Below are 19,789 nucleotides of genomic sequence, written 5' to 3'. Positions count from 1 at the left end.
AGTGTTATACTCAGGGGGGGGAAGCATGGTGAGTGTTATACGCAGGGGGGGAAGCATGGTGAGTGTTATACTCAGGGGGGGGGGAAGCATGGCGAGTGTTATACACAGGGGGGAAGCATGGTGAGTGTTATTATACTCAGGGGGGAAGCATGGTGAGTGTTATACTCAGGGGGGAAGCATGGTGAGTGTTATACTCAGGGGGGAAGCATGGTGAGTGTTATACTCAGGGGGGAAGCATGGTGAGTGTTATACTCAGGGGGGGAAGCATGGTGAGTGTTATACTCAGGGGGGGGAAGCATGGTGAGTGTTATACGCAGGGGGGGAAGCATGGTGAGTGTTATACTCAGGGGGGGGGGAAGCATGGCGAGTGTTATTATACTCAGGGGGGGAAGCATGGTGAGTGTTATTATACTCAGGGGGGGGAAGCATGGTGAGTGTTATTATACACAGGGGGGAAGCATGGTGAGTGTTATTATACTCAGGGGGGGAAGCATGGTGAGTGTTATTATACTCAGGGGGGGAAGCATGGTGAGTGTTATTATACTCAGGGGGGAAGCATGGTGAGTGTTATTATACTCAGGGGGGAAGCATGGTGAGTGTTATTATACTCAGGGGGGGAAGCATGGTGAGTGTTATTATACTCAGGGGGGGAAGCATGGTGAGTGTTATTATACTCGGGGGGGAAGCATGGTGAGTGTTATTATACTCAGGGGGGGAAGCATGGTGAGTGTTATTATACTCAGGGGGGGAAGCATGGTGAGTGTTATTATACTCAGGGGGGGAAGCATGGTGAGTGTTATTATACTCAGGGGGGGAAGCATGGTGAGTGTTATTATACTCAGGGGGGGAAGCATGGTGAGTATTATACTCTGGGGGGGGGGTAAGCATGGTGAGTGTTATACTCAGGGGGGGGAAGCATGGTGAGTGTTATACTCAGGGGGGGGAAGCATGGTGAGTATTGTTATACTCAGGGGGAAGCATGGTGAGTGTTATACTCAGGGGGGGAAGCATGGTGAGTGTTATTATACTCGGGGGGGAAGCATGGTGAGTGTTATTATACTCGGGGGGGGGAAGCATGGTGAGTGTTATTATACTCAGGGGGGGAAGCATGGTGAGTGTTATTATACTCAGGGGGGAAGCATGGTGAGTGTTATACACAGGGGGGGGGAAGCATGGTGAGTATTATTATACTCAGGGGGGGAAGCATGGTGAGTGTTATTATACTCAGGGGGGGAAGCATGGTGAGTGTTATTATACTCAGGGGGGGAAGCATGGTGAGTGTTATTATACTCAGGGGGGGAAGCATGGTGAGTGTTATTATACTCGGGGGGAAGCATGGTGAGTGTTATTATACTCGGGGGGGGGGGGAAGCATGGTGAGTGTTATTATACTCAGGGGGGGAAGCATGGTGAGTGTTATTATACTCAGGGGGGGAAGCATGGTGAGTGTTATTATACTCAGGGGGGAAGCATGGTGAGTGTTATACACAGGGGGGGGAAGCATGGTGAGTGTTATTATACTCAGGGGGGGGAAGCATGGTGAGTGTTATACACAGGGGGGGGGAGCATGGTGAGTGTTATTATACTCAGGGGGGGGGAAGCATGGTGAGTGTTATTATACTCAGGGGGGGGGAAGCATGGTGAGTGTTATTATACTCAGGGGGGGGGAAGCATGGTGAGTGTTATACACAGGGGGGGAAGCATGGTGAGTGTTATTATACTCAGGGGGGGGGGAGCATGGTGAGTGTTATTATACTCAGGGGGGGGAAGCATGGTGAGTGTTATTATACTCAGGGGGGGGGGAAGCATGGTGAGTGTTATTATACTCAGGGGGGGAAGCATGGTGAGTGTTATTATACTCAGGGGGGGAAGCATGGTGAGTGTTATTATACTCGGGGGGAAGCATGGTGAGTATTATACTCGGGGGGGGAAGCATGGTGAGTGTTATTATACTCAGGGGGGGAAGCATGGTGAGTGTTATTATACTCAGGGGGGAAGCATGGTGAGTGTTATTATACTCAGGGGGGAAGCATGGTGAGTGTTATTATACTCAGGGGGGGAAGCATGGTGAGTGTTATTATACTCAGGGGGGGAAGCATGGTGAGTGTTATTATACTCAGGGGGGAAGCATGGTGAGTGTTATTATACTCAGGGGGGAAGCATGGTGAGTGTTATTATACTCAGGGGGGGAAGCATGGTGAGTGTTATTATACTCAGGGGGGGAAGCATGGTGAGTGTTATTATACTCAGGGGGGGAAGCATGGTGAGTGTTATTATACTCAGGGGGGGAAGCATGGTGAGTGTTATTATACTCAGGGGGGGAAGCATGGTGAGTATTATAGTCTGGGGGGGGGTAAGCATGGTGAGTGTTATACTCAGGGGGGGTAAGCATGGCGAGTGTTATTATACTCGGGGGGGGGAAGCATGGTGAGTGTTATTATACTCAGGGGGGGAAGCATGGTGAGTGTTATTATACTCAGGGGGGGAAGCATGGTGAGTGTTATTATACTCAGGGGGGGAAGCATGGTGAGTGTTATTATACTCAGGGGGGGAAGCATGGTGAGTGTTATTATACTCAGGGGGGAAGCATGGTGAGTGTTATTATACTCAGGGGGGGGGGAGGAAGCATGGTGAGTATTATTATACTCAGGGGGGGGAAGCATGGTAAGTATTATTCTCGGGGGGAAGCATGGTAAGTATTATTCTCGGGGGGGGGGGGGTGCATGCAAAGAAAAAGAAAGCACAAAAAGGAAAAACACAGTTAGTAAAAATAATTGTCTTTATACCAATTAAAATAAAACTACATAATAAGAAAGTACATAAAAAGGATTCACATGAACCCACAATGACAAGGCACTAATGAGGATCCCTGCAACAAAAGCCCATAGATCTAGTGATGGAAAAAGTCCTGGGAAATAGCTCGATGTTATTCGCTTACATGTGGTTGAAACAGGGACCAGCTTTCATGCAAAGTCAGGGGAAAACCACCGCAATCGACCGAGCACCCGTCGTCACGTCCGCTCCTCGATGCGTGATGACGTCACCTCTGCGCATTTCGCGTCATATGACGCTTCAGGTTCTTCATACCTCCTGAAGCGTCATATGTTACATAGTTACATAGTAGATGAGGTTAAAAAAAGACACATGTCCATCAAGTTCAACCTAATGCTAAATTTAGACAACAAATACTTTATCCTAAATCTATACTTACTTATTGATCCAGAGGAAAGCAAACAAAAAACCCCCAGAATCAAATCATCCAATGATATCTCATATGGGGTACCTTCCAGCTACTGCAGTTAGAGCCTCTCTTCTCCATGTTGCTGTAGCAAATGTTCTCATCTCCTCCTCCTCCCATCTTACTTTTGGTCATCGTCTTGGTCTTTTAATCTCTCTTGGAATCAAGGCGAATACCATCTCTGTCCAACCATGGTCATTTGTTCTTGTGATATGTCCCACCCATCGCCATTTTATTTTCATCCCCGTTTACTGTCTCTTCGGGTAATAACCAGCATACTTTGACTTGTCTGAAGCTTCTGGATTATCTTCGCATTTAGGGTCCCAGTATCACATGCATATGTGAGGACGAGCAGAGCACACGGGTCAAACACTTCCCTTGTGAGGCACAGTGAAAGGTTCCCTTGTAATATTGTCTTGTTTTTTCCAAATGCCTTCATCCCATCTTCATTTTTGCTGTTGATTTAATTCACCAGGTTCCCCGGCATTATTTGACGCCCAAGGTATCCTTTCGACTTCTACTCCATTTATTTCGATCTTTGTTAGACTTTACACATTTGCTGAGATGCAGATAGGCCCACTTTCCGAGTTCTCTGACTTTGTTGCTGGAGGGCTTCTGGGCTTGTGGCAAAAATAACCATGTCACCTGCAGATTGTAGGTGCCTCAAATATTCAACGTTGTTTTTGGTTCCTTTTTCCCAATTTAATGTCCTGAACAATTCAAGTGTTGCATTGAAAAGCTTTGGTGACTTTGTGTCTCCCTGCTGCAATCCCTCACTGATCCTTATCTTGTATCTTCATGTAATCTAATGGTTGATGTGGCAGTCTCTTGAATGTTCCTTATAATATGGATGTACGCTTCTTCAACCCCGTCTTCTTAAGTGCTGTTATATAGTGTTTGCGTGCGCTACGCCGTGCGCGGCACTTATAATTGGCTGAAGTTAGTCAGCCCTTCTATACAAGTGAGCGTGCATCCGGCCGACAGCGGGGAAGACGGGCAAAAGAATCTTTTCCTGGCGCTGAACTGTCTGTCTGTCTGTCTGAACGTGTCTGCACAATGTTAATAAATATTTTATTTTTACGAAAGTGTATTTTTTTTAAAATAAAAAATCACACATACATACATACATACATACATACATACATACATACACACACACACACACACATACATACATACATACATACATATACACACATACACACACACACACACACACACACACACACACACACACACACACATACACACATACACACAGCTCATCATACACACAAAAAGCCACACACTATAGAACAGCCCTAATGCATCTAGGACCGCTGAGGTGTAGACAAAATGAAATGCTTTTCCGTAATCTGCAAATCCTAAAAGAAGTGGTAGATCTTATTCATTACTTTGGGAAATCACTTCTTGTCCGACTTGGATGTGGTCCTCTGTGTTGTATCCACTGGGAGATCTCGCTTGTTCTCTTGGCCGGGACAAAGTCCAGGGTGATTGGAAGTAGACGACTGGTCTGTAGTTACTGAGGCCTTTTGTCTCCTTTCTTGTGGACGAGGATAATTGTGGCATTCCTCCATTGTTCTGGAATTTTCCTGTTCTTCAAGTCGCATGTAAAGAGTTTTCTGCAAGGTTTTTCTCTACTTCTTCCCGTACTCGGTTATAATTAATAATCACACACACCAGTGAGGGCGACCTAGGAGAGGGCCGTGGATACACTCTAATATTCACAGGAGACAGTAAGGGAAGCTGGGGAGTATGGTAATCGTCTCTCTTTCTTTCTCTCATGAAGTCCCCTCTTTTTGCTATGTCCGCCCCCTCCTAGGCTCTGTCGCCGTGTACTCTGTCCCGTTCCAGCACGGTGTGATCCGGCCCTTCCTGCAGAACTCCGACTTCCTGGAAGAGTTACGGGAGGAGCTGCTGGGGCTGAGCTTCCAGCCCAAATCCAATGACTTGTACAAGTTCAAACAGGTGGGGCCGCTGGGCCTGGCGATGTGGGCGGTGGACTGGCAGAACGCATGGGAACGGGCAGCGCGGGGGAGGCCTGGCAGACCACGTGGGAACGGGCAGCGCGGGGAGGCCTGGCAGACCACGTGGGAACGGGCAGCGCAGGGAGGCCTGGCAGAACTCGTGGGAACGGGCAGCGCGGGGGAGGCCTGGCAGAACGCGTGGGAACAGGCAGCGAGGGGGAGGTCTGGCAGAACGCATGGGAACGGGCAGCGCGGGGGAGGCCTGGCAGAACGCATGGGAACAGGCAGCGCGGGGGAGGTCTGGCAGAACGCATGGGAACGGGCAGTGCGGGGGAGGCCTGGCAGAACGCATGGGAACGGGCAGCGCGGGGGAGGCCTGGCAGAACGCATGGGAACAGGCAGCGCGGGGGAGGTCTGGCAGACCGCGTTGGGGAGGCAGAGCGAGCAGTTCTGGGGCGGCTTAGTGGAAAGTGCAGGGTGAGGCATATGGGTCGGGTGATGGAGCCTGGGCAGCATTAGGAGTGGGTCAGAGCACAGGGAAGAACACCACTAAGAGTCTGTAACTTGGCGGCCATCTTTAAATGAACCTGTCAGAGCTGTGTGTGTAAGTGGAGTACCAAGGCTGACTTTTTTCTTTTCTCAGTCAGAGGATCTGAAGAGGAGGAAGGAGCCGCACATCAGGGCCCTGAGGTAAGAGGATTCATCCAATAAACCCTCCCAGTAACCCGAATACTCCACATTACTGCCTCTATGCGCGCGCGGTGGGCGTCGCCACCTGTGTGTATGTGCGCGCATTGAGTGACGCTGCTTTGTTGTCTTTGCTGTTCCAGGCGACTGCTATTTGAGGATTTCCGGCTGTGGCTGTCGGATATTACGAATGTGGAGCTGGAAAAGACGGTCGACGTGTCCTGTGCAAAATATGACTACACAGGTGTGTGTGGGAGCAACAAGACAGGAGGGACACACACACCTGCGGGACAGGAGGGACACACACACACACGCACGACACCTGCAGGACAGGAGGGACACACACGACACCTGCAGGACAGGACACACACTTGTTGCACACCTGTCACAGATTCGCACACACGTGTAACACTGTGCGTCTTTGTGCGCAGACACTCTGCTTTGCCATGATGATGAGTTAGAAGGGAGGAGATTTGCGTTCATCTTTTACCTGGTTCCCGAGTGGGCTGCGACAGACGGGGGGTCCTTGGATATGTACGACACAGATGGTCAGTCTTTCTCCTCCCCCTCCCCCCCAGGTTCTCTCCGTCCCGTCCCCCCTTCTTTCCTCCCCTCACCTCGTTTCAGCAGAAGAATCTCTGCAAGCTGCAGAATGGTTCATCATTCCTACCCCTTCCAAAGACCAGCTCTGTGTCTCCTGTAGTGGTGCCGAGTGTCCCAAAACACTCCTGTATGTGCAGTACATGTTGCAACGGAGTGGTCCTATCGGTGTCTTTCCCCCCCCCCCCCAAATATAACATGGTGTAGCCCCCCACCTGCACCTGAAACTTGTGACCCCCTGCAGAGCAGGCCCACCCTGGGCACATCGTGACGTCGCTGGTCCCCACATGGAACTCACTGGTTTTCTTCGAGGTCTCTCCTGTGTCTTTCCATCAGGTAAGAGCTGATGGGAGCAGGATGGGGCCCCCGTGTGTGCTGGGTGGGGGGAAGAAAGAGCAGAACGAGGCCCCTGTGTGTGCAGGGGGGGGGAGGAGAGAGCAGAGCGAGGCCCCTGTGTGTGCAGGGGGGGGGGAGGAGAGAGCAGAGCGAGGCCCCCGTGTGTGCTGGGTGGGGGGAGGAGAGAGCAGAGCGAGGCCCCTGTGTGTGCAGGGGGGGGGGGAGGAGAGAGCAGAGCGAGGCCCCCGTGTGTGCTGGGTGGGGGGAGGAGAGAGCAGAGCGAAGGCCCCTGTGTGTGCAGGGGGGGGGGAGGAGAGAGCAGAGCGAGGCCCGTGTGTGCAGGGGGGGGGGAGGAGAGAGCAGAACGAGGCCCCCGTGTGTGCAGGGGGGGGGGGAGGAGAGCAGAACGAGGCCCCCGTGTGTGCAGGGGGGGGGAGGAGAGCAGAACGAGGCCCCCGTGTGTGCAGGGGGGGGGAGAGAGCAGAACGAGGCCCCCGTGTGTGCAGGGGGGGGGGAGGAGTGAGCAGAGCGAGTCCCCTGTGTGTGCAGGGGGGGGGAGGAGAGAGCAGAGCGAGGCCCCTGTGTGTGCAGGGGGGGAGGAGAGAGCAGAGCGAGGCCCCTGTGTGTGCAGGGGGGGAGGAGAGAGCAGAGTTGGGGGTGAGGAGAGAGCAGAACGAGGCCCCCATGTGTGCAGGGGGGGGGAGGAGAGAGCAGAGCGAGGCCCCCCGTGTGTGCAGGGGGGGGGAGGAGAGAGCAGAGCGAGGCCCCCGTGTGTGCAGGGGGGGGAGGGGGGAGAAGAGAGCAGAGCGAGGTGTGTGTGTGTAGCAGAGCGAGGCCCCCGTGTGTGCAAGTGGGGGGAGAAGAGAGCAAGCCTCTGTGCGGCAGTGGCGTAACGATCGGTGGGGATTCGGTGACCCTCCTTGTGTTGCAGGTCTCAGAAGTGCTGTGTGAGGGAAGGTGTCGTCTCTCGGTCAGTGGATGGTTTCATGGTCCGTCCTTGGACAGACCGCCGCGCTGCCCAGACACTGGGCTCCCTCGCAGCCCCCACATCCCGCACGATGTAAGACTGTGTGTCTGCAGGGTGATAGGGAGACACTGCCTGCAAAGGAACCCGCCTGTGACCCGCAATCCTCTCCCCTTCCTCAGCACGAGATTCTGTACGAGTGGCTAAACCCGGCTTATCTGTCGGTCGGGTCCCAGGCTCGGATCCAGGAGGAGTTTGAGGAGAGATCGGAGATTCTTTTGAAAGATTTCCTGAAGGTTTGTGCAGGACACAGAGATCAGACAGGACTAAGGAACGGGGGAGACTGGGAAGGGACACGTGTATGGCACTGCCGGGGGGAGGGAGGAGGTGCATGTGTGCGGGTCTTGGAGACCACTTCTTTTCGTTTTGTCAGCTCTTGTACCGTCTAAACCAGGGGGCTGCGACCTTTCAAGGAAGAAGAGCCATTTTATAAAAAAAAAATGTCCAAAATATTCTGAGGGCCGCAACACATGCATAAATATTACACCCCCACCCCCACCCCCACTCCCCCACACACACACTGTGCACACACACACACACACACACTGTGCACACACACACACACACTGTGCACACACACACACACACACACTGTGCACACACACACACTGTGCACATACACACACGCACACACACACACACACACTGTACACACACTAATGGGTATATACTGTATAAGCATTAACGTACAACAAAAACTTACAAATATGTGGGGGAATAAAATGCATCTCACAATAAGTCCCCTTATTTATTTTCATTGTTTTGTTGTGCTAAACAGTGTCATTTTCAAATACACAATACACACTCTACCCCTCCACCACCAATAACACACTACTAACCCCCACATATACTAATACCCCTTCAAAATACACACACACTACCGCCCCCCCCAAATACACACACACTTACAGTGGGCCTGCCACTCTCCTCCGTCCTGGGTTGCTGCCTCTCTCACTCACTGTGCTGTTCTTGGCTGCGGGGGGGCTCGGCCGACGCTGGTCGGGCCTCTCGTTGCCGCCCGGCAGCTCCCCAGCTGCTGGCCGCCTCCTACACTGTCCCACGCCGGGTCTCTGATGCCGGCGCGCACACAGCGCAGGAGACGGGCCAGCAGCTGGGGAGATGCCGGGCGGCAACAAGAGGTCCGACCAGCATCGGCCGGGCCCCCCCGCAGCCAAGAACAGCACAGTGAGGGAGAGAGGCGGCAACCTGCGGACGGAGGAGCCCCATAAAGAGCCGCAGGCTGCGGACTCCTGGTCTAAACCCATCACTGATACTTGTTACCTTGTATGTTTGATTTCCAGCCGGACAAATTCCATGCAGTGTGTGCGGCTCTGGAGACGCAGAGCATTGGCTGGGAGCTGTGCGGCCCCCCAAACAGAAGGTGAGTGCACAGCAGGGGGGGCGGATGTGCTGACCACGGCTGCGCCTCTGTGTATTACAGGTGTTGGGAGAGGGCAGGGGGTGGCCTCCTTCGTGCTGACCACGGCTCTCTGTGTATTACAGGTGTTAGGAGAGGGCAGGGGGTGACCTCCGTCGTGCTGACCACGGCTCTCTGTGTATTACAGGTGTTATGAGAGGGCAGGGGGTGACCTCCGTCGTGCTGACCACGGCTCTCTGTGTATTACAGGTGTTATGAGAGGGCAGGGGGTGACCTCCCCGACGTGCTGGCCCGCTGCATGGAGCTGCTGAGATCGGAGGCCATCTTCCTGCTGCTCTCTAACCTCACCGGTCTCCGGCTGCACTTCTTGGCCTCCGATGACGGAGAGTCTGAGGAGGGAGAGGGACCTTCTGAACCTGCGCAGGGAGACACAGCGGGGGCAGGACAGTCCGGGCTGAGCGAGCAGCGTGAGTGCAGCGTGCGCACGGCGGGGATGTTTTCTGCTGGGTTTTTGAGCCTCGCGTTCACCCCCTGCCCCTCTATGCCGCAGGTGAACGGGTTCCGTTGTGCAGTGGAGAGCTGCGGCACTGGGGCTACGGTCACTACACAATGATCCATGACCTAGATCCCGCGCGTCAGGAGTTTGCGCTGGATCTGCTCCTGTTCTGTGGATGTGACGGTTAGTGACACGGAGCTCGTTATCGTTAGGGAGTCAGCAGGGTCAAACTGCTTCCGAATACATTAAACCGTTGGCACAATGCAGCCGCCAGAGGCTGTTCCTTGTACAGATTCGCTGTCTTCTTTCTGAACACGTACACACAAACACCCTAATGTTTCATGTCCGGATTTTAGACTGGAAAGCAGAGTACGGAGGCTTCACGTCTTACATTGCGAAGGAGGAAGATGAAGAGGTAAAAAGACAGGATTCATCGCAAAGTGGTGCATGTCTCGCACAGAGTTACATGGCTGGGCGGGTCTCGCATGGAAAGTTGCATGGCTGCGTGTGTGTATGTCTCGCTCGGAGCGTCGCATGGCTGCACGTGTGTGTGTGTGTGTCTCGCATGGAGAGTTGCATGGATGCACGTGTGTGTGTGTCTCCCAGGGAGCATTGCATGGCTGCATGTGTGGGTGTGTATTGCACGGAGAGTTGCATGGCTGCACGTGTGTGTCTTGCGTGGACCGTTGCATGGCTGTGCGGATCTCGCATGGAGAGTGGCATGGCTGCACGTGTGTGTGCGTGTCTCGTATGGAGCGCTGAATGGTTGCACGCGTGTGTGCGTGTCTCGGAGCGTTGAATGGCTGCGTGTGTGTGCGTGTGTGTGTGTGTCTCGCACAGAGTTGCATGGCTGCACGTGTGTGTGTCTCTCGCATGGATTGTTGCATGGCTGCACGTGTGTGCATGTATCGTACGGATTGTTGCATGGAGCGTTGTATGGCTGCATGTGCGTCTCGTACGGAGCATTGCATGGCTTCACGTGTGTGCGTCTCACATGGAGCGTTGCATGGCTGCACGTGTGTTTGTCATGTGGAGTGTTGTATAGCTGTGTTTTTTGCATGGAGTACAGTGTTGTATATGTAATTGCGTGGAGCATAGCTGTATCTGTGTGTCTGCTTTTTGTGATAAGCGTTGTGTGTTTGCTTGTTACGTTGCATGCCAGCTTGGATATAGTGTGCAGTATTTACTTCCCACGTCACTCTCCGTTCTCCCATCACAACCTTTTGCTCTGTTCTTTCTAAGCTGCTCACAGTTTATCCAGAGAACAACTGCCTGGCCTTGGTCTACAGAGACAAAGAAACTATGACTTTTGTGAAACATGTTAACCACAGGAGTCTGCAGCAAGAGACGACACGCCCAAACCGCAAGGGATTCTGGGACTTTGCTTTTGTGTACTATGAGTGACAGCTCGGGATTGTATGTGAGCTTCCACGCTTTACACAGAGATCACAGTTCCTGATTGAAGAGCTTTTTGAATGAATGAATGGTTTTTATGAGCTCGTCGCCAACATGTTCCTGAACTTTGTAAACCTGACACGCATTGTCTGGTCCGGGCAGGAAATGCAATCCGTGGGGATCAGTCATATCACGATCCCCGTTCCAGAACACAAAGCAGGCTTCTTACTAATCCCGTCCCAGACAATGGTTTCCATTGGTACAACACGTTTGCTTTGCCTGTGTGATCTTGATCTTTTCTGTCATGGAAAATAATGTGGTATAAATTATTATTGCTAGGCTTTAGAAACCTCTTCCAATACTCAGGTGGGAATTAGTGTCCAGTGCTTCACATGTAATAATCATATCCTAAATGAAACATTGAAGAAGGCGCGGGAGGTGTTGTCTAGCCCTTGTATCGCCAGCGGATTGTGACGTTTGGGTGACACAATCGCAAACAAATTTACATTGAAAAGGAAATATTAACCACAATTACATGACCCAAATTAGTGAGGAACCAGGCAGGACATGACTAGATTTGGTCATTTCAAAAAAATGTGGAAGTAATACTCAAATGTTCCCAGACTTGAATATTTGTTAACAGTGATCATAACATGGTCTCATTTGAAATAAATGATCAAAAACCATATTACTTGGGTTCAACAAAGACTTTAAATTTTAGTACTCCGTTTATTAAAATCTACAAGTAATACATTGGGATGATGTTTTTGCAGGGAAAATGTAGAAGATAAATGGTCAGTCTTTAAATTATTGTTAGAAAAGCACACTTATCTCTTTTATATTTATTACCCAAGGGCATACACTGATAAGTCTAAACCAATGTGGGTAAATAAACAGGTAGGGGAGGAAATGGAAAAGAAGAGGCAGGCGTTTAGATTCTTGAAGTCAGAAGGGACGGAGGCATCGTATCAATTATAAGGAATGTAACAAGTTGCAAAAAGGGCAATCAAATTAGCAAAAATTAAAAAAGGATTGCAATAGAAAGTAAGATCAACCCTAAATAGTTATTCAAGTACCTTAAGAACAAAAAAAACGAGAAAAGTAAATATAGGACCCTTTCAGTGTGAGATGGGCAGGCAGATTATTGGAGATAAGGAAATAGCAGAGGTATTACATTCTTTGCCTCTGTATTTACCAGGGAAGAATCAATTGCAATAATAGTGACGCAGGAGGAAGCCACAACTTCTATATTAATGAACAATTGGTTAACTGACGAAGTTCATAGGCGGCTTGATAAAATGTAAGTAAATAAGGCACCAGGCCCCAATGGCATACATCCAAGAGTTCTTAAGGAGTTAAGTTCATTAATAGCCAAATCATTATATTTAATATTCAAGGACTCCATTTCCACAGGCTCAGTACCACAAGATTGGTGTACAGCAGACATGGTGCCTATATTTAAAAAGGGAGCTAGGTCACAACCAGGGAATTACAGACCTGTAGGCCTGTCATCAATAGTGGGGAGGCTACTTGAAGGTTTAGTATTGGATAATATTCAGGAATACCTAATAGAAAACAAAGTTATTAGTAATTGCATGGATTTATGAAGGATAGGTCATGCCAAGCTAACCTTATTAGTTCCTTTGAGGAGGTAAGTAGGAATTTAGACCAGGGTAATGCAGTTGATGTGATCTACTTGGATTTTGCAACGGCTTTTGATACGGTTTCACACAAGAGGTTAGTGTACAAAATAAAGCAAGTTGAATTCGGTAAACATTTGCGCCTGGATTGAAAACTAACAAAGAGACAGGACACGCTCGCTCTACCTATAGGCTGCTGCCCAGGATAATGAGCTTCCTTGGAAGCTTGCTAAATACGCAATGACAGGGGAATAATGAAATATCTTTTTGTAGGGTGCTCACCTAGTTAGCCCCAAACATGTTGGTATCAAATGAAAAACCTATTCTATTAGTAACCGTTAGTATTTCTCTTGCTACAACAAAACCTATTGCCAGAGATGCCAAGAGGATAGTGATTGGATTACTGAAAAACAGACACCTTGATGCATAGTGTTTGAAGGATCGTCCAGGTATATTAGAAATAAACTTTAATACATCATGTTGTGAATAAATACACTCACATTGATAAAAATATTACAAACAGGGTTCTTACTAAGTAGAATATGCGGCTAGCTAACACATTACTGATCGTGTATGTGAAGTCTCTTGTATAACAAACTGCACTGGTTAAACACGAATGGGACTGATGTCCTTGGCTATTTGAATTGCAATGTGGATACAAATATGTACATTGCTATATAGACAGTAAATAGGTCCTTGAATTAGGTACTGCAACAAAGAGCCTTAACATCAGCTAAAGATACCACAACGAATGTGTATGGCCAATAATGGGTAATCTCTAGCATGTAGGTAAAAAACACAGAGATAAAAATGGTCTAACTTCAAGAGCAGTTGAATGCAGATAGGTAGATCTGGCAAGGGTTGTAAGAAACCCTAAATGTCATTGAAAAGTGACAAAAAAAAAAGCTACCCTGATATACCAGTCATGTGCCTCTTATTTTTTAGAATTAATCCTCGAGACTGAGCCCAGAATAGGGTATGTATCAAGCTGTCTGTACATGATTGATACAGGTAGGTGATTCAAATTGCCCCTTGGACTACTCGGCACAATGGCTGTTGTCTGCTGTAATGAAAATATATCTGCATAGGGGATATCCATACATGGCGCCGATAATTAAGTGCATGGGGTGTGGGCCGGGTTACAGGCTGCATGGCGGGGGTATGGGGTGTGGGCCGGGTTACAGGCTGCATGGCGGGGTTATGGGGTGTGGGTTGGGTTACAGGCTGCATGGCGGGGTTATTGGGTGTGGGCCGGGTTACAGGCTGCATGGCGGGGTTATTGGGTGTGGGCCGGGTTACAGGCTGCATGGCGGGGTTATTGGGTGTGGGCCGGGTTACAGGCTGCATGGCGGGGGTATGGGGTTTATGAAACATGCCGCACATTAATTAACCAGCGATTACATGATGTATATTTAGCTCTTGATTAGAAGAAAAACAAATCACAAACCCATCCAGCCACGCGAAGGTTTAATGTGAAATATCATAATCCCAAACAATATTCCATAAATAAAATACAGGCATTAACCCTTTCACTGCTGGCGGTTCTGTAATGCTCTGGCAGTGACTGGGCTATTGGGAAACTATTCCAAACTCACAGATGTATACGGTCCGATTCCAGCCACCGAGCTCAGATACATGAGAATACTGCCACACAAACTGCCTGGGCTGCAGGCCTGCAAACCTTCCATCTGCCCGTACAAATAATGGATGTTGTTATTAGATTTTTAACAGTTCCGTGAATGCTCTGGCAGGAAACATCTTGATACATTTAACAAGGTGATGTTTGGGTCAGTGAAGTGCATGTAAACTTCCTTTACACGTGACCGATGCAGAGCAGCACTGGGAGTGCAGTATTGCTGACCCACGTACTGACCCATCTACAGGGGATCAGAGCAAACTAGACACGCAAATAACGTCCTATTCCTGGTGTGAGGCTCGGACGCCTCTTACCAACATTAGACCTACATCTGGTGCTCACAATCCTCAAGACGATCTCTACACTGGAAACATAACCAGGGTCCGTGTGTGCAGCCCTCTGCTACGAGGACATGGCTCCCACACGCATGATCCTGAACAAGGCGTTGACATTGTTGCTCCGGATGGCGTCCCTGCATGCTGTGATCACCTGAGCCTTGGGCTTCCCAACTGGAAATAAAGAGAATGAAAAGTCATAAACCTGACGGGTAAGGCTGCGCTTATAGTGCGCGCGACGGATGACGTCACCGTCGCCGCTAGCGAAAGTTGTAATTCACTTTCCGGCGACCAGGTCTTTGATTGGTTCAGAGGCTGTCACACGTGGCGACAGCCTCTGAAAAATAAAATTTGACCGGCTTCAAAAAATTCGCGCCGCCAGCATCGCTCCGTCGCGTCTACTATAAGCGCACGCGATGGCGGCAATACATTTGTTTTGCTGCGACGTTGCATCGCCATCACTATAAGCGCAGCCTAAGATCGGGAGAGAAGTGACCATGGCTGCAGGATATACAGCATTCTGGGAAATGCGACACACAGCGTGCGGGCAATGCGTTGCGACACACAGCTTCCGGGCAACGCGTTACGATAGAATGAGTATGTATGTATGTATAGCTTTTCTTTATACAGCACTCACTGTGTACTCAGCGCTTTAAAAGAGAGACAATAAAGTATAGGGAATTATAATACAATTAGTGTAAGAAATAAGATTAGACAATAGGTAGGAAATCCCTGCCCCGAAGAGCTTACAATCCAAGTGGTATGTTTGGAGAGTTACTGAGACAGCAGGTGAGGGAATAAGTGCAGTAGATGTCCGTGTTTGGCCACAAAGGTTGCTAGGAGAGACTGGGTGTGGGACAGCGGCCATGTGTCCAGGCTATTGATACGCTTCATGTAAGAGGTGGGTTTTAGGTTTGACTTAAGGGTGGGGACGCTGGGCATATACTGAGTGTGAGAGAGTTCCACAGGTAAGGGGCAGTGAGGGGAAAAGGGTTTAAAGAGAGAGCAGTAAAGGTGAAAGGGGTGGAAAGGAGACAGTTATGGGTAGAGCACAGGAGAACGTATATGGATGCCGATTTCTATACCTCGCTTCCAATAATTGTTATTCTTGTATGTGTGTGAGCCAGAGGTTTCCCCAATAACGGGAGGTGCAGGAACACGAATTTCCTTCCTTAAAAGTAGTATTTGTGATACAGTGATCTGTGTCTGATGAATATAGAAGCCCAGGTGAAGCTTACATGCAATATCGTGCGTCTGCATAACCTCGGGAAAGATTCTGATCCACGTCGTGGAATTGTGCGACTGCCCCACAGTGGTTCTGGGGATTCCCCTCCACACTCACCCCGCAAACGTCCCGCGCGCTGGATGGCCTGGTTCACGCCCCTCAGACTGTTTAGCAGCTCCATGTGGTTGTTGCAGCGGATCTTGTAACAATTGATCAGGTCTCTGTTGAGGTCGTAGAGCTCGGTGTAACGCTTCTTCATGTTACCCCTGTGTGAGTCACATGGGAGGAGAATAACACAACGATCTGTTCCCAATACCTAGATATATGTGGGGATAGGTCGCCTTTCACCTGCCAGGGGGGGACCGCCGCTACGTGTGTTTGGGGAGAATATTAACCCTATGTTTAGGGGGTTTAGCAGAGAGTCTTCACCTAATACCAGATTGATCCTACCTGCAGGCTCCCAAAATATCTGGGCTCTGGCTTCTGGGGCGGTTCGCTGGCCACAGTTAAAGTTGGACATCGAGAGGGCATTGGGTCATTGGAGGGGTCACTCACATGTCCCTCATCAAGCGAGCGTCCTCGGCCTGAACCAGCATGCTCCGGACCATGTTGGATTGATCGGCCATGTCTGCAGTCAGTTTCTGGTGCACAGAGTGAGACTCGTCCACCTGCCAGGAACACGCCGGGTGTCACACTGCAAGCATACACTACAAATATACACCGCGTATACGCCATGTATATATTAGTGTTATGCAAATATACACCGTGCATACACCATGTATATATTAGTGTTATGCAAATCAAAGACATACATCGCAAATATACACCGTGCATACACCATGTATATATTAGTGTTATGCAAATATACACCGTGCATACACCATGTATATATTAGTGTTATGCAAATCAAAGACATACATCGCAAATATACACCGTGCATACACCATGTATATATTAGTGTTATGCAAATCAAAGACATACATCAAAAATGAACAGTTTAAATATAAACAGACCATGCACTGCAAATATACACCGCGTATACGCCATGTATATATTAGTGTTATGCAAATCAAAGACATACATCGCAAATATACACCATGTATATATTAGTGTTATGCAAATCAAAGACATACATCGCAAATATACACCGTGCATACACCATGTATATATTAGTGTTATGCAAATATACACTGTGCATACACCATGTATATATTAGTGTTATGCAAATCAAAGACATACATCGCAAATATACACCATGTATATATTAGTGTTATGCAAATCAAAGACATACATCGCAAATATACACCGTGCATACACCATGTATATATTAGTGTTATGCAAATCGAAGACATACATCGCAAATATACACCGTGCATACACCATGTATATATTAGTGTTATGCAAATATACACTGTGCATACACCATGTATATATTAGTGTTATGCAAATCAAAGACATACATCGCAAATATACACCATGTATATATTAGTGTTATGCAAATCAAAGACATACATCGCAAATATACACCGTGCATACACCATGTATATATTAGTGTTATGCAAATCGAAGACATACATCAAAAATGTACACAGTTTAAATATAAACAGACCAAGCACAGCAAATATACACTACCAAATAGTAGCCGCTTATACACCGGCAGATATACCGTGAACCTATACTTCCCGTACACCGGCAGATATACCATGTACCTATACTTCCCATAACCCAGCAGATATACTGCGTACCTATACTTCCTAACGCACTGGCAGATATACCGTGTACCTATACTTCCCATATAATCGGCAGATATACCATGTACCTATACTTCCCATACCCCGGCAGATATACCGTGTACCTATACTTCCCATACACCGGCTCTGCATATTCAGGTGTGGAGAAGCTCTGCATATTCAGGTGTGGAGAGGCTCTGCATATTCAGGTGTGGAGAGGCTCTGCATACTGTATCCTCCTCCCATCCTACACCGCTTCCTAACTCTCCTCCTGCCTTCCTCGACTCTTTGTCCGCTGTCAGAGGAGGATGTGTCATTGCTGTTCTCCTCTTCTCCCTCTACCACTTGCTCTCTTGACCCCATTCCCTCCCATCTCCTAAAACCTCTCGCTCCTACTATAATCCCTACACTCACACACATTTTTAACTCCTCCCTCTACGCTGGTATCTTTCCATCCTCCTTCAAGCATGCACAATTATACAATTACTCAAAAAACAGCACTTTTGACCCTACCTGTCTTTCTATCGACCAGTCTCCTTCATGCATTTTGCCTCTAAACTCCTTGAACATCTTGTGTTCTCTCGCTTGCTCCACATTCTCAACACCTATTCTCTCCTAGACCGTCTACATTATGGCGTCCACACTGCTCATTCCACTGAAACAGCCCTCACTAAAATAACTAAATGACCTCCATGCTGCCAAAGACAAAATGTCAATACACTCTGCTCATATTACTCGACCTCTCTGCAGCATTTGACACCGTGGACCACCCTCTTCTCCTTCACATTCTCCATACTCCTGGTATCCGTAACAAAGCTCCATCCTGGATCTCCTCTTACCTCTCCCATTGTACTTTCAGTGTCTCTTCTGCTAACACCTCCTCCTCTATCGATCTCTCTGTGGGGGTACCACTGGGGTCTGTCCTAGGACCTCTTTTCTCTTTACACACGCTCTCTAGGTGACCTAATCACATCTCTTTGGTTAAATTGTCACCTCTATACTGATGACACAAATTTATTTTTTTACCCCTGACCTTACACCTGCTGTACAGACCAAAGTTTCTGAATGTCTCCCCATTATATCATCCTGGATGGCCCTCCGCCGAACTAAACTTAACATGTCAAAAACGAAGCTCTTCATATTTCCTCCCAAACCTGGCCCAACTACCTCCTTCCACATTACTGTTTGAAGTACTATAATTCACCCAGTGGCAGAAGCACACTGCCTAGGGTCACACTCTACTCCTCTTTCACATTAAAAAGGTAGCTAAAACCTGTCGTTACAAAGATTTGCCCTTTCCTCTGTCTTTCTACTGATAAAACTCTGACACAGGCCCTCATTCTCTCCCTTCTCGATTACTGTAACCTCCTGCTGTCCGGCCTTCCTGCCACTCACCTGTCTCCCCTACAATCTATCCTAAATGCTGCTGCCAGAATCTCTCTACTCTTTCCTAGATCTGTCTCAGCTTCTCCCTGCTGAAAACCTTCTCCTGGCTTCCTATCAAATCCCGCATCTCACACTCATTTATCCTCCTCGCGTTTAAAGCTTTACACTCTTCTGCTCCTCCTTACATCTCAGTCTAATTTCTTGCTATATACCATCCTGACTCTTGCGTTCTGCTCAAGGATGTCTTCTTTCTACCCCCTTTTGTATCTAAAGCCCTCTCCAGCCTTAAACCGTTCTCACTGACTGCCCCACACCTCTGGAATGCCCTTCCCCTCAATACCAGACTAGCACCCTCTCTATCCACCTTTAAGACCCAACTTAAGACACAACTGCTTAACAAAGCATATGACTAGCACCGTGGCTGATCCTATACACCTCATACATAAACCTTAGCCTCTTCTAGACGCACTTACCAGAACGCCCTCCTACTGTCTCTGTATGTTCTTTCTACCAATTAGACTGTAAGCTCTTCGGAGCAGGGACTCCTTTTCCTAAATGTTACTTTTATGTCTGAGGCACTTCTTCCCTTTGTGTCATTTGTATTAATTATTATTTATATATATATATATAAATATATAAATATAAATATATATAAATAAAGACATACATACATAGGCATGGCGAGGCTCTGCATATAAAGGCATGGAGAAGCTCTGC

General features: G+C 48.6%; 2 protein-coding genes across 11 annotated transcripts in view; one reads left to right on the top strand and one right to left on the bottom strand.

Moving 5' to 3' along the window:
- The first annotated feature begins 4,508 nt into the window (after positions 1–4,508).
- On the top strand, positions 4,509–13,822 carry OGFOD1 (2-oxoglutarate and iron dependent oxygenase domain containing 1). The gene is made up of 12 exons (XM_075576879.1): positions 4,509–5,205; positions 5,848–5,894; positions 6,035–6,135; positions 6,323–6,439; positions 6,736–6,827; positions 7,759–7,887; positions 7,974–8,087; positions 9,153–9,232; positions 9,479–9,696; positions 9,780–9,908; positions 10,082–10,140; positions 10,968–13,822. The coding sequence occupies exons 1-12, from the start codon at positions 4,993–4,995 to the stop codon at positions 11,127–11,129; spliced, it is 1,461 nt and encodes a 486-aa protein (XP_075432994.1). The 5' UTR covers positions 4,509–4,992; the 3' UTR covers positions 11,130–13,822.
- Positions 13,823–14,210: 388 nt separating this feature from the next.
- BBS2 (Bardet-Biedl syndrome 2) overlaps positions 14,211–19,789 on the bottom strand; it is a 49,309-nt gene continuing 43,730 nt past the window's right edge. For all 10 annotated transcript variants that reach the window (XM_075576872.1, XM_075576871.1, XM_075576876.1 and 7 more), the window contains 3 exons: positions 16,512–16,624; positions 16,074–16,222; positions 14,211–14,905 (listed from right to left, as the gene is read on the bottom strand). In XM_075576872.1, the coding sequence (XP_075432987.1) occupies positions 14,799–14,905; positions 16,074–16,222; positions 16,512–16,624 (369 nt within the window). In that variant the 3' untranslated portion in view covers positions 14,211–14,798. The remainder of the gene's footprint in view (positions 14,906–16,073; positions 16,223–16,511; positions 16,625–19,789) is intronic.

Source organism: Ascaphus truei, chromosome 19 (assembly GCF_040206685.1).
Source record: "Ascaphus truei isolate aAscTru1 chromosome 19, aAscTru1.hap1, whole genome shotgun sequence".
Lineage (NCBI taxonomy): Eukaryota > Metazoa > Chordata > Amphibia > Anura > Ascaphidae > Ascaphus > Ascaphus truei.
The sequence above is the reverse complement of the archived record's forward strand: the minus strand, read 5'-3'. Positions and strand labels throughout refer to the sequence as shown.

Bases quoted from the DNA above. Each gene is read 5' to 3' on its own strand.
- OGFOD1 (XM_075576879.1), top strand. From the start codon at position 4,993: ATGGTAATCGTCTCTCTTTCTTTCTCTCATGAAGTCCCCTCTTTTTGC. The intron at 6,136-6,322 runs GTGTGTGTGGGA...CTTTGTGCGCAG, and splicing joins TGCAAAATATGACTACACAG to ACACTCTGCTTTGCCATGAT. The intron at 7,888-7,973 runs GTAAGACTGTGT...CCCCTTCCTCAG, and splicing joins GCCCCCACATCCCGCACGAT to CACGAGATTCTGTACGAGTG.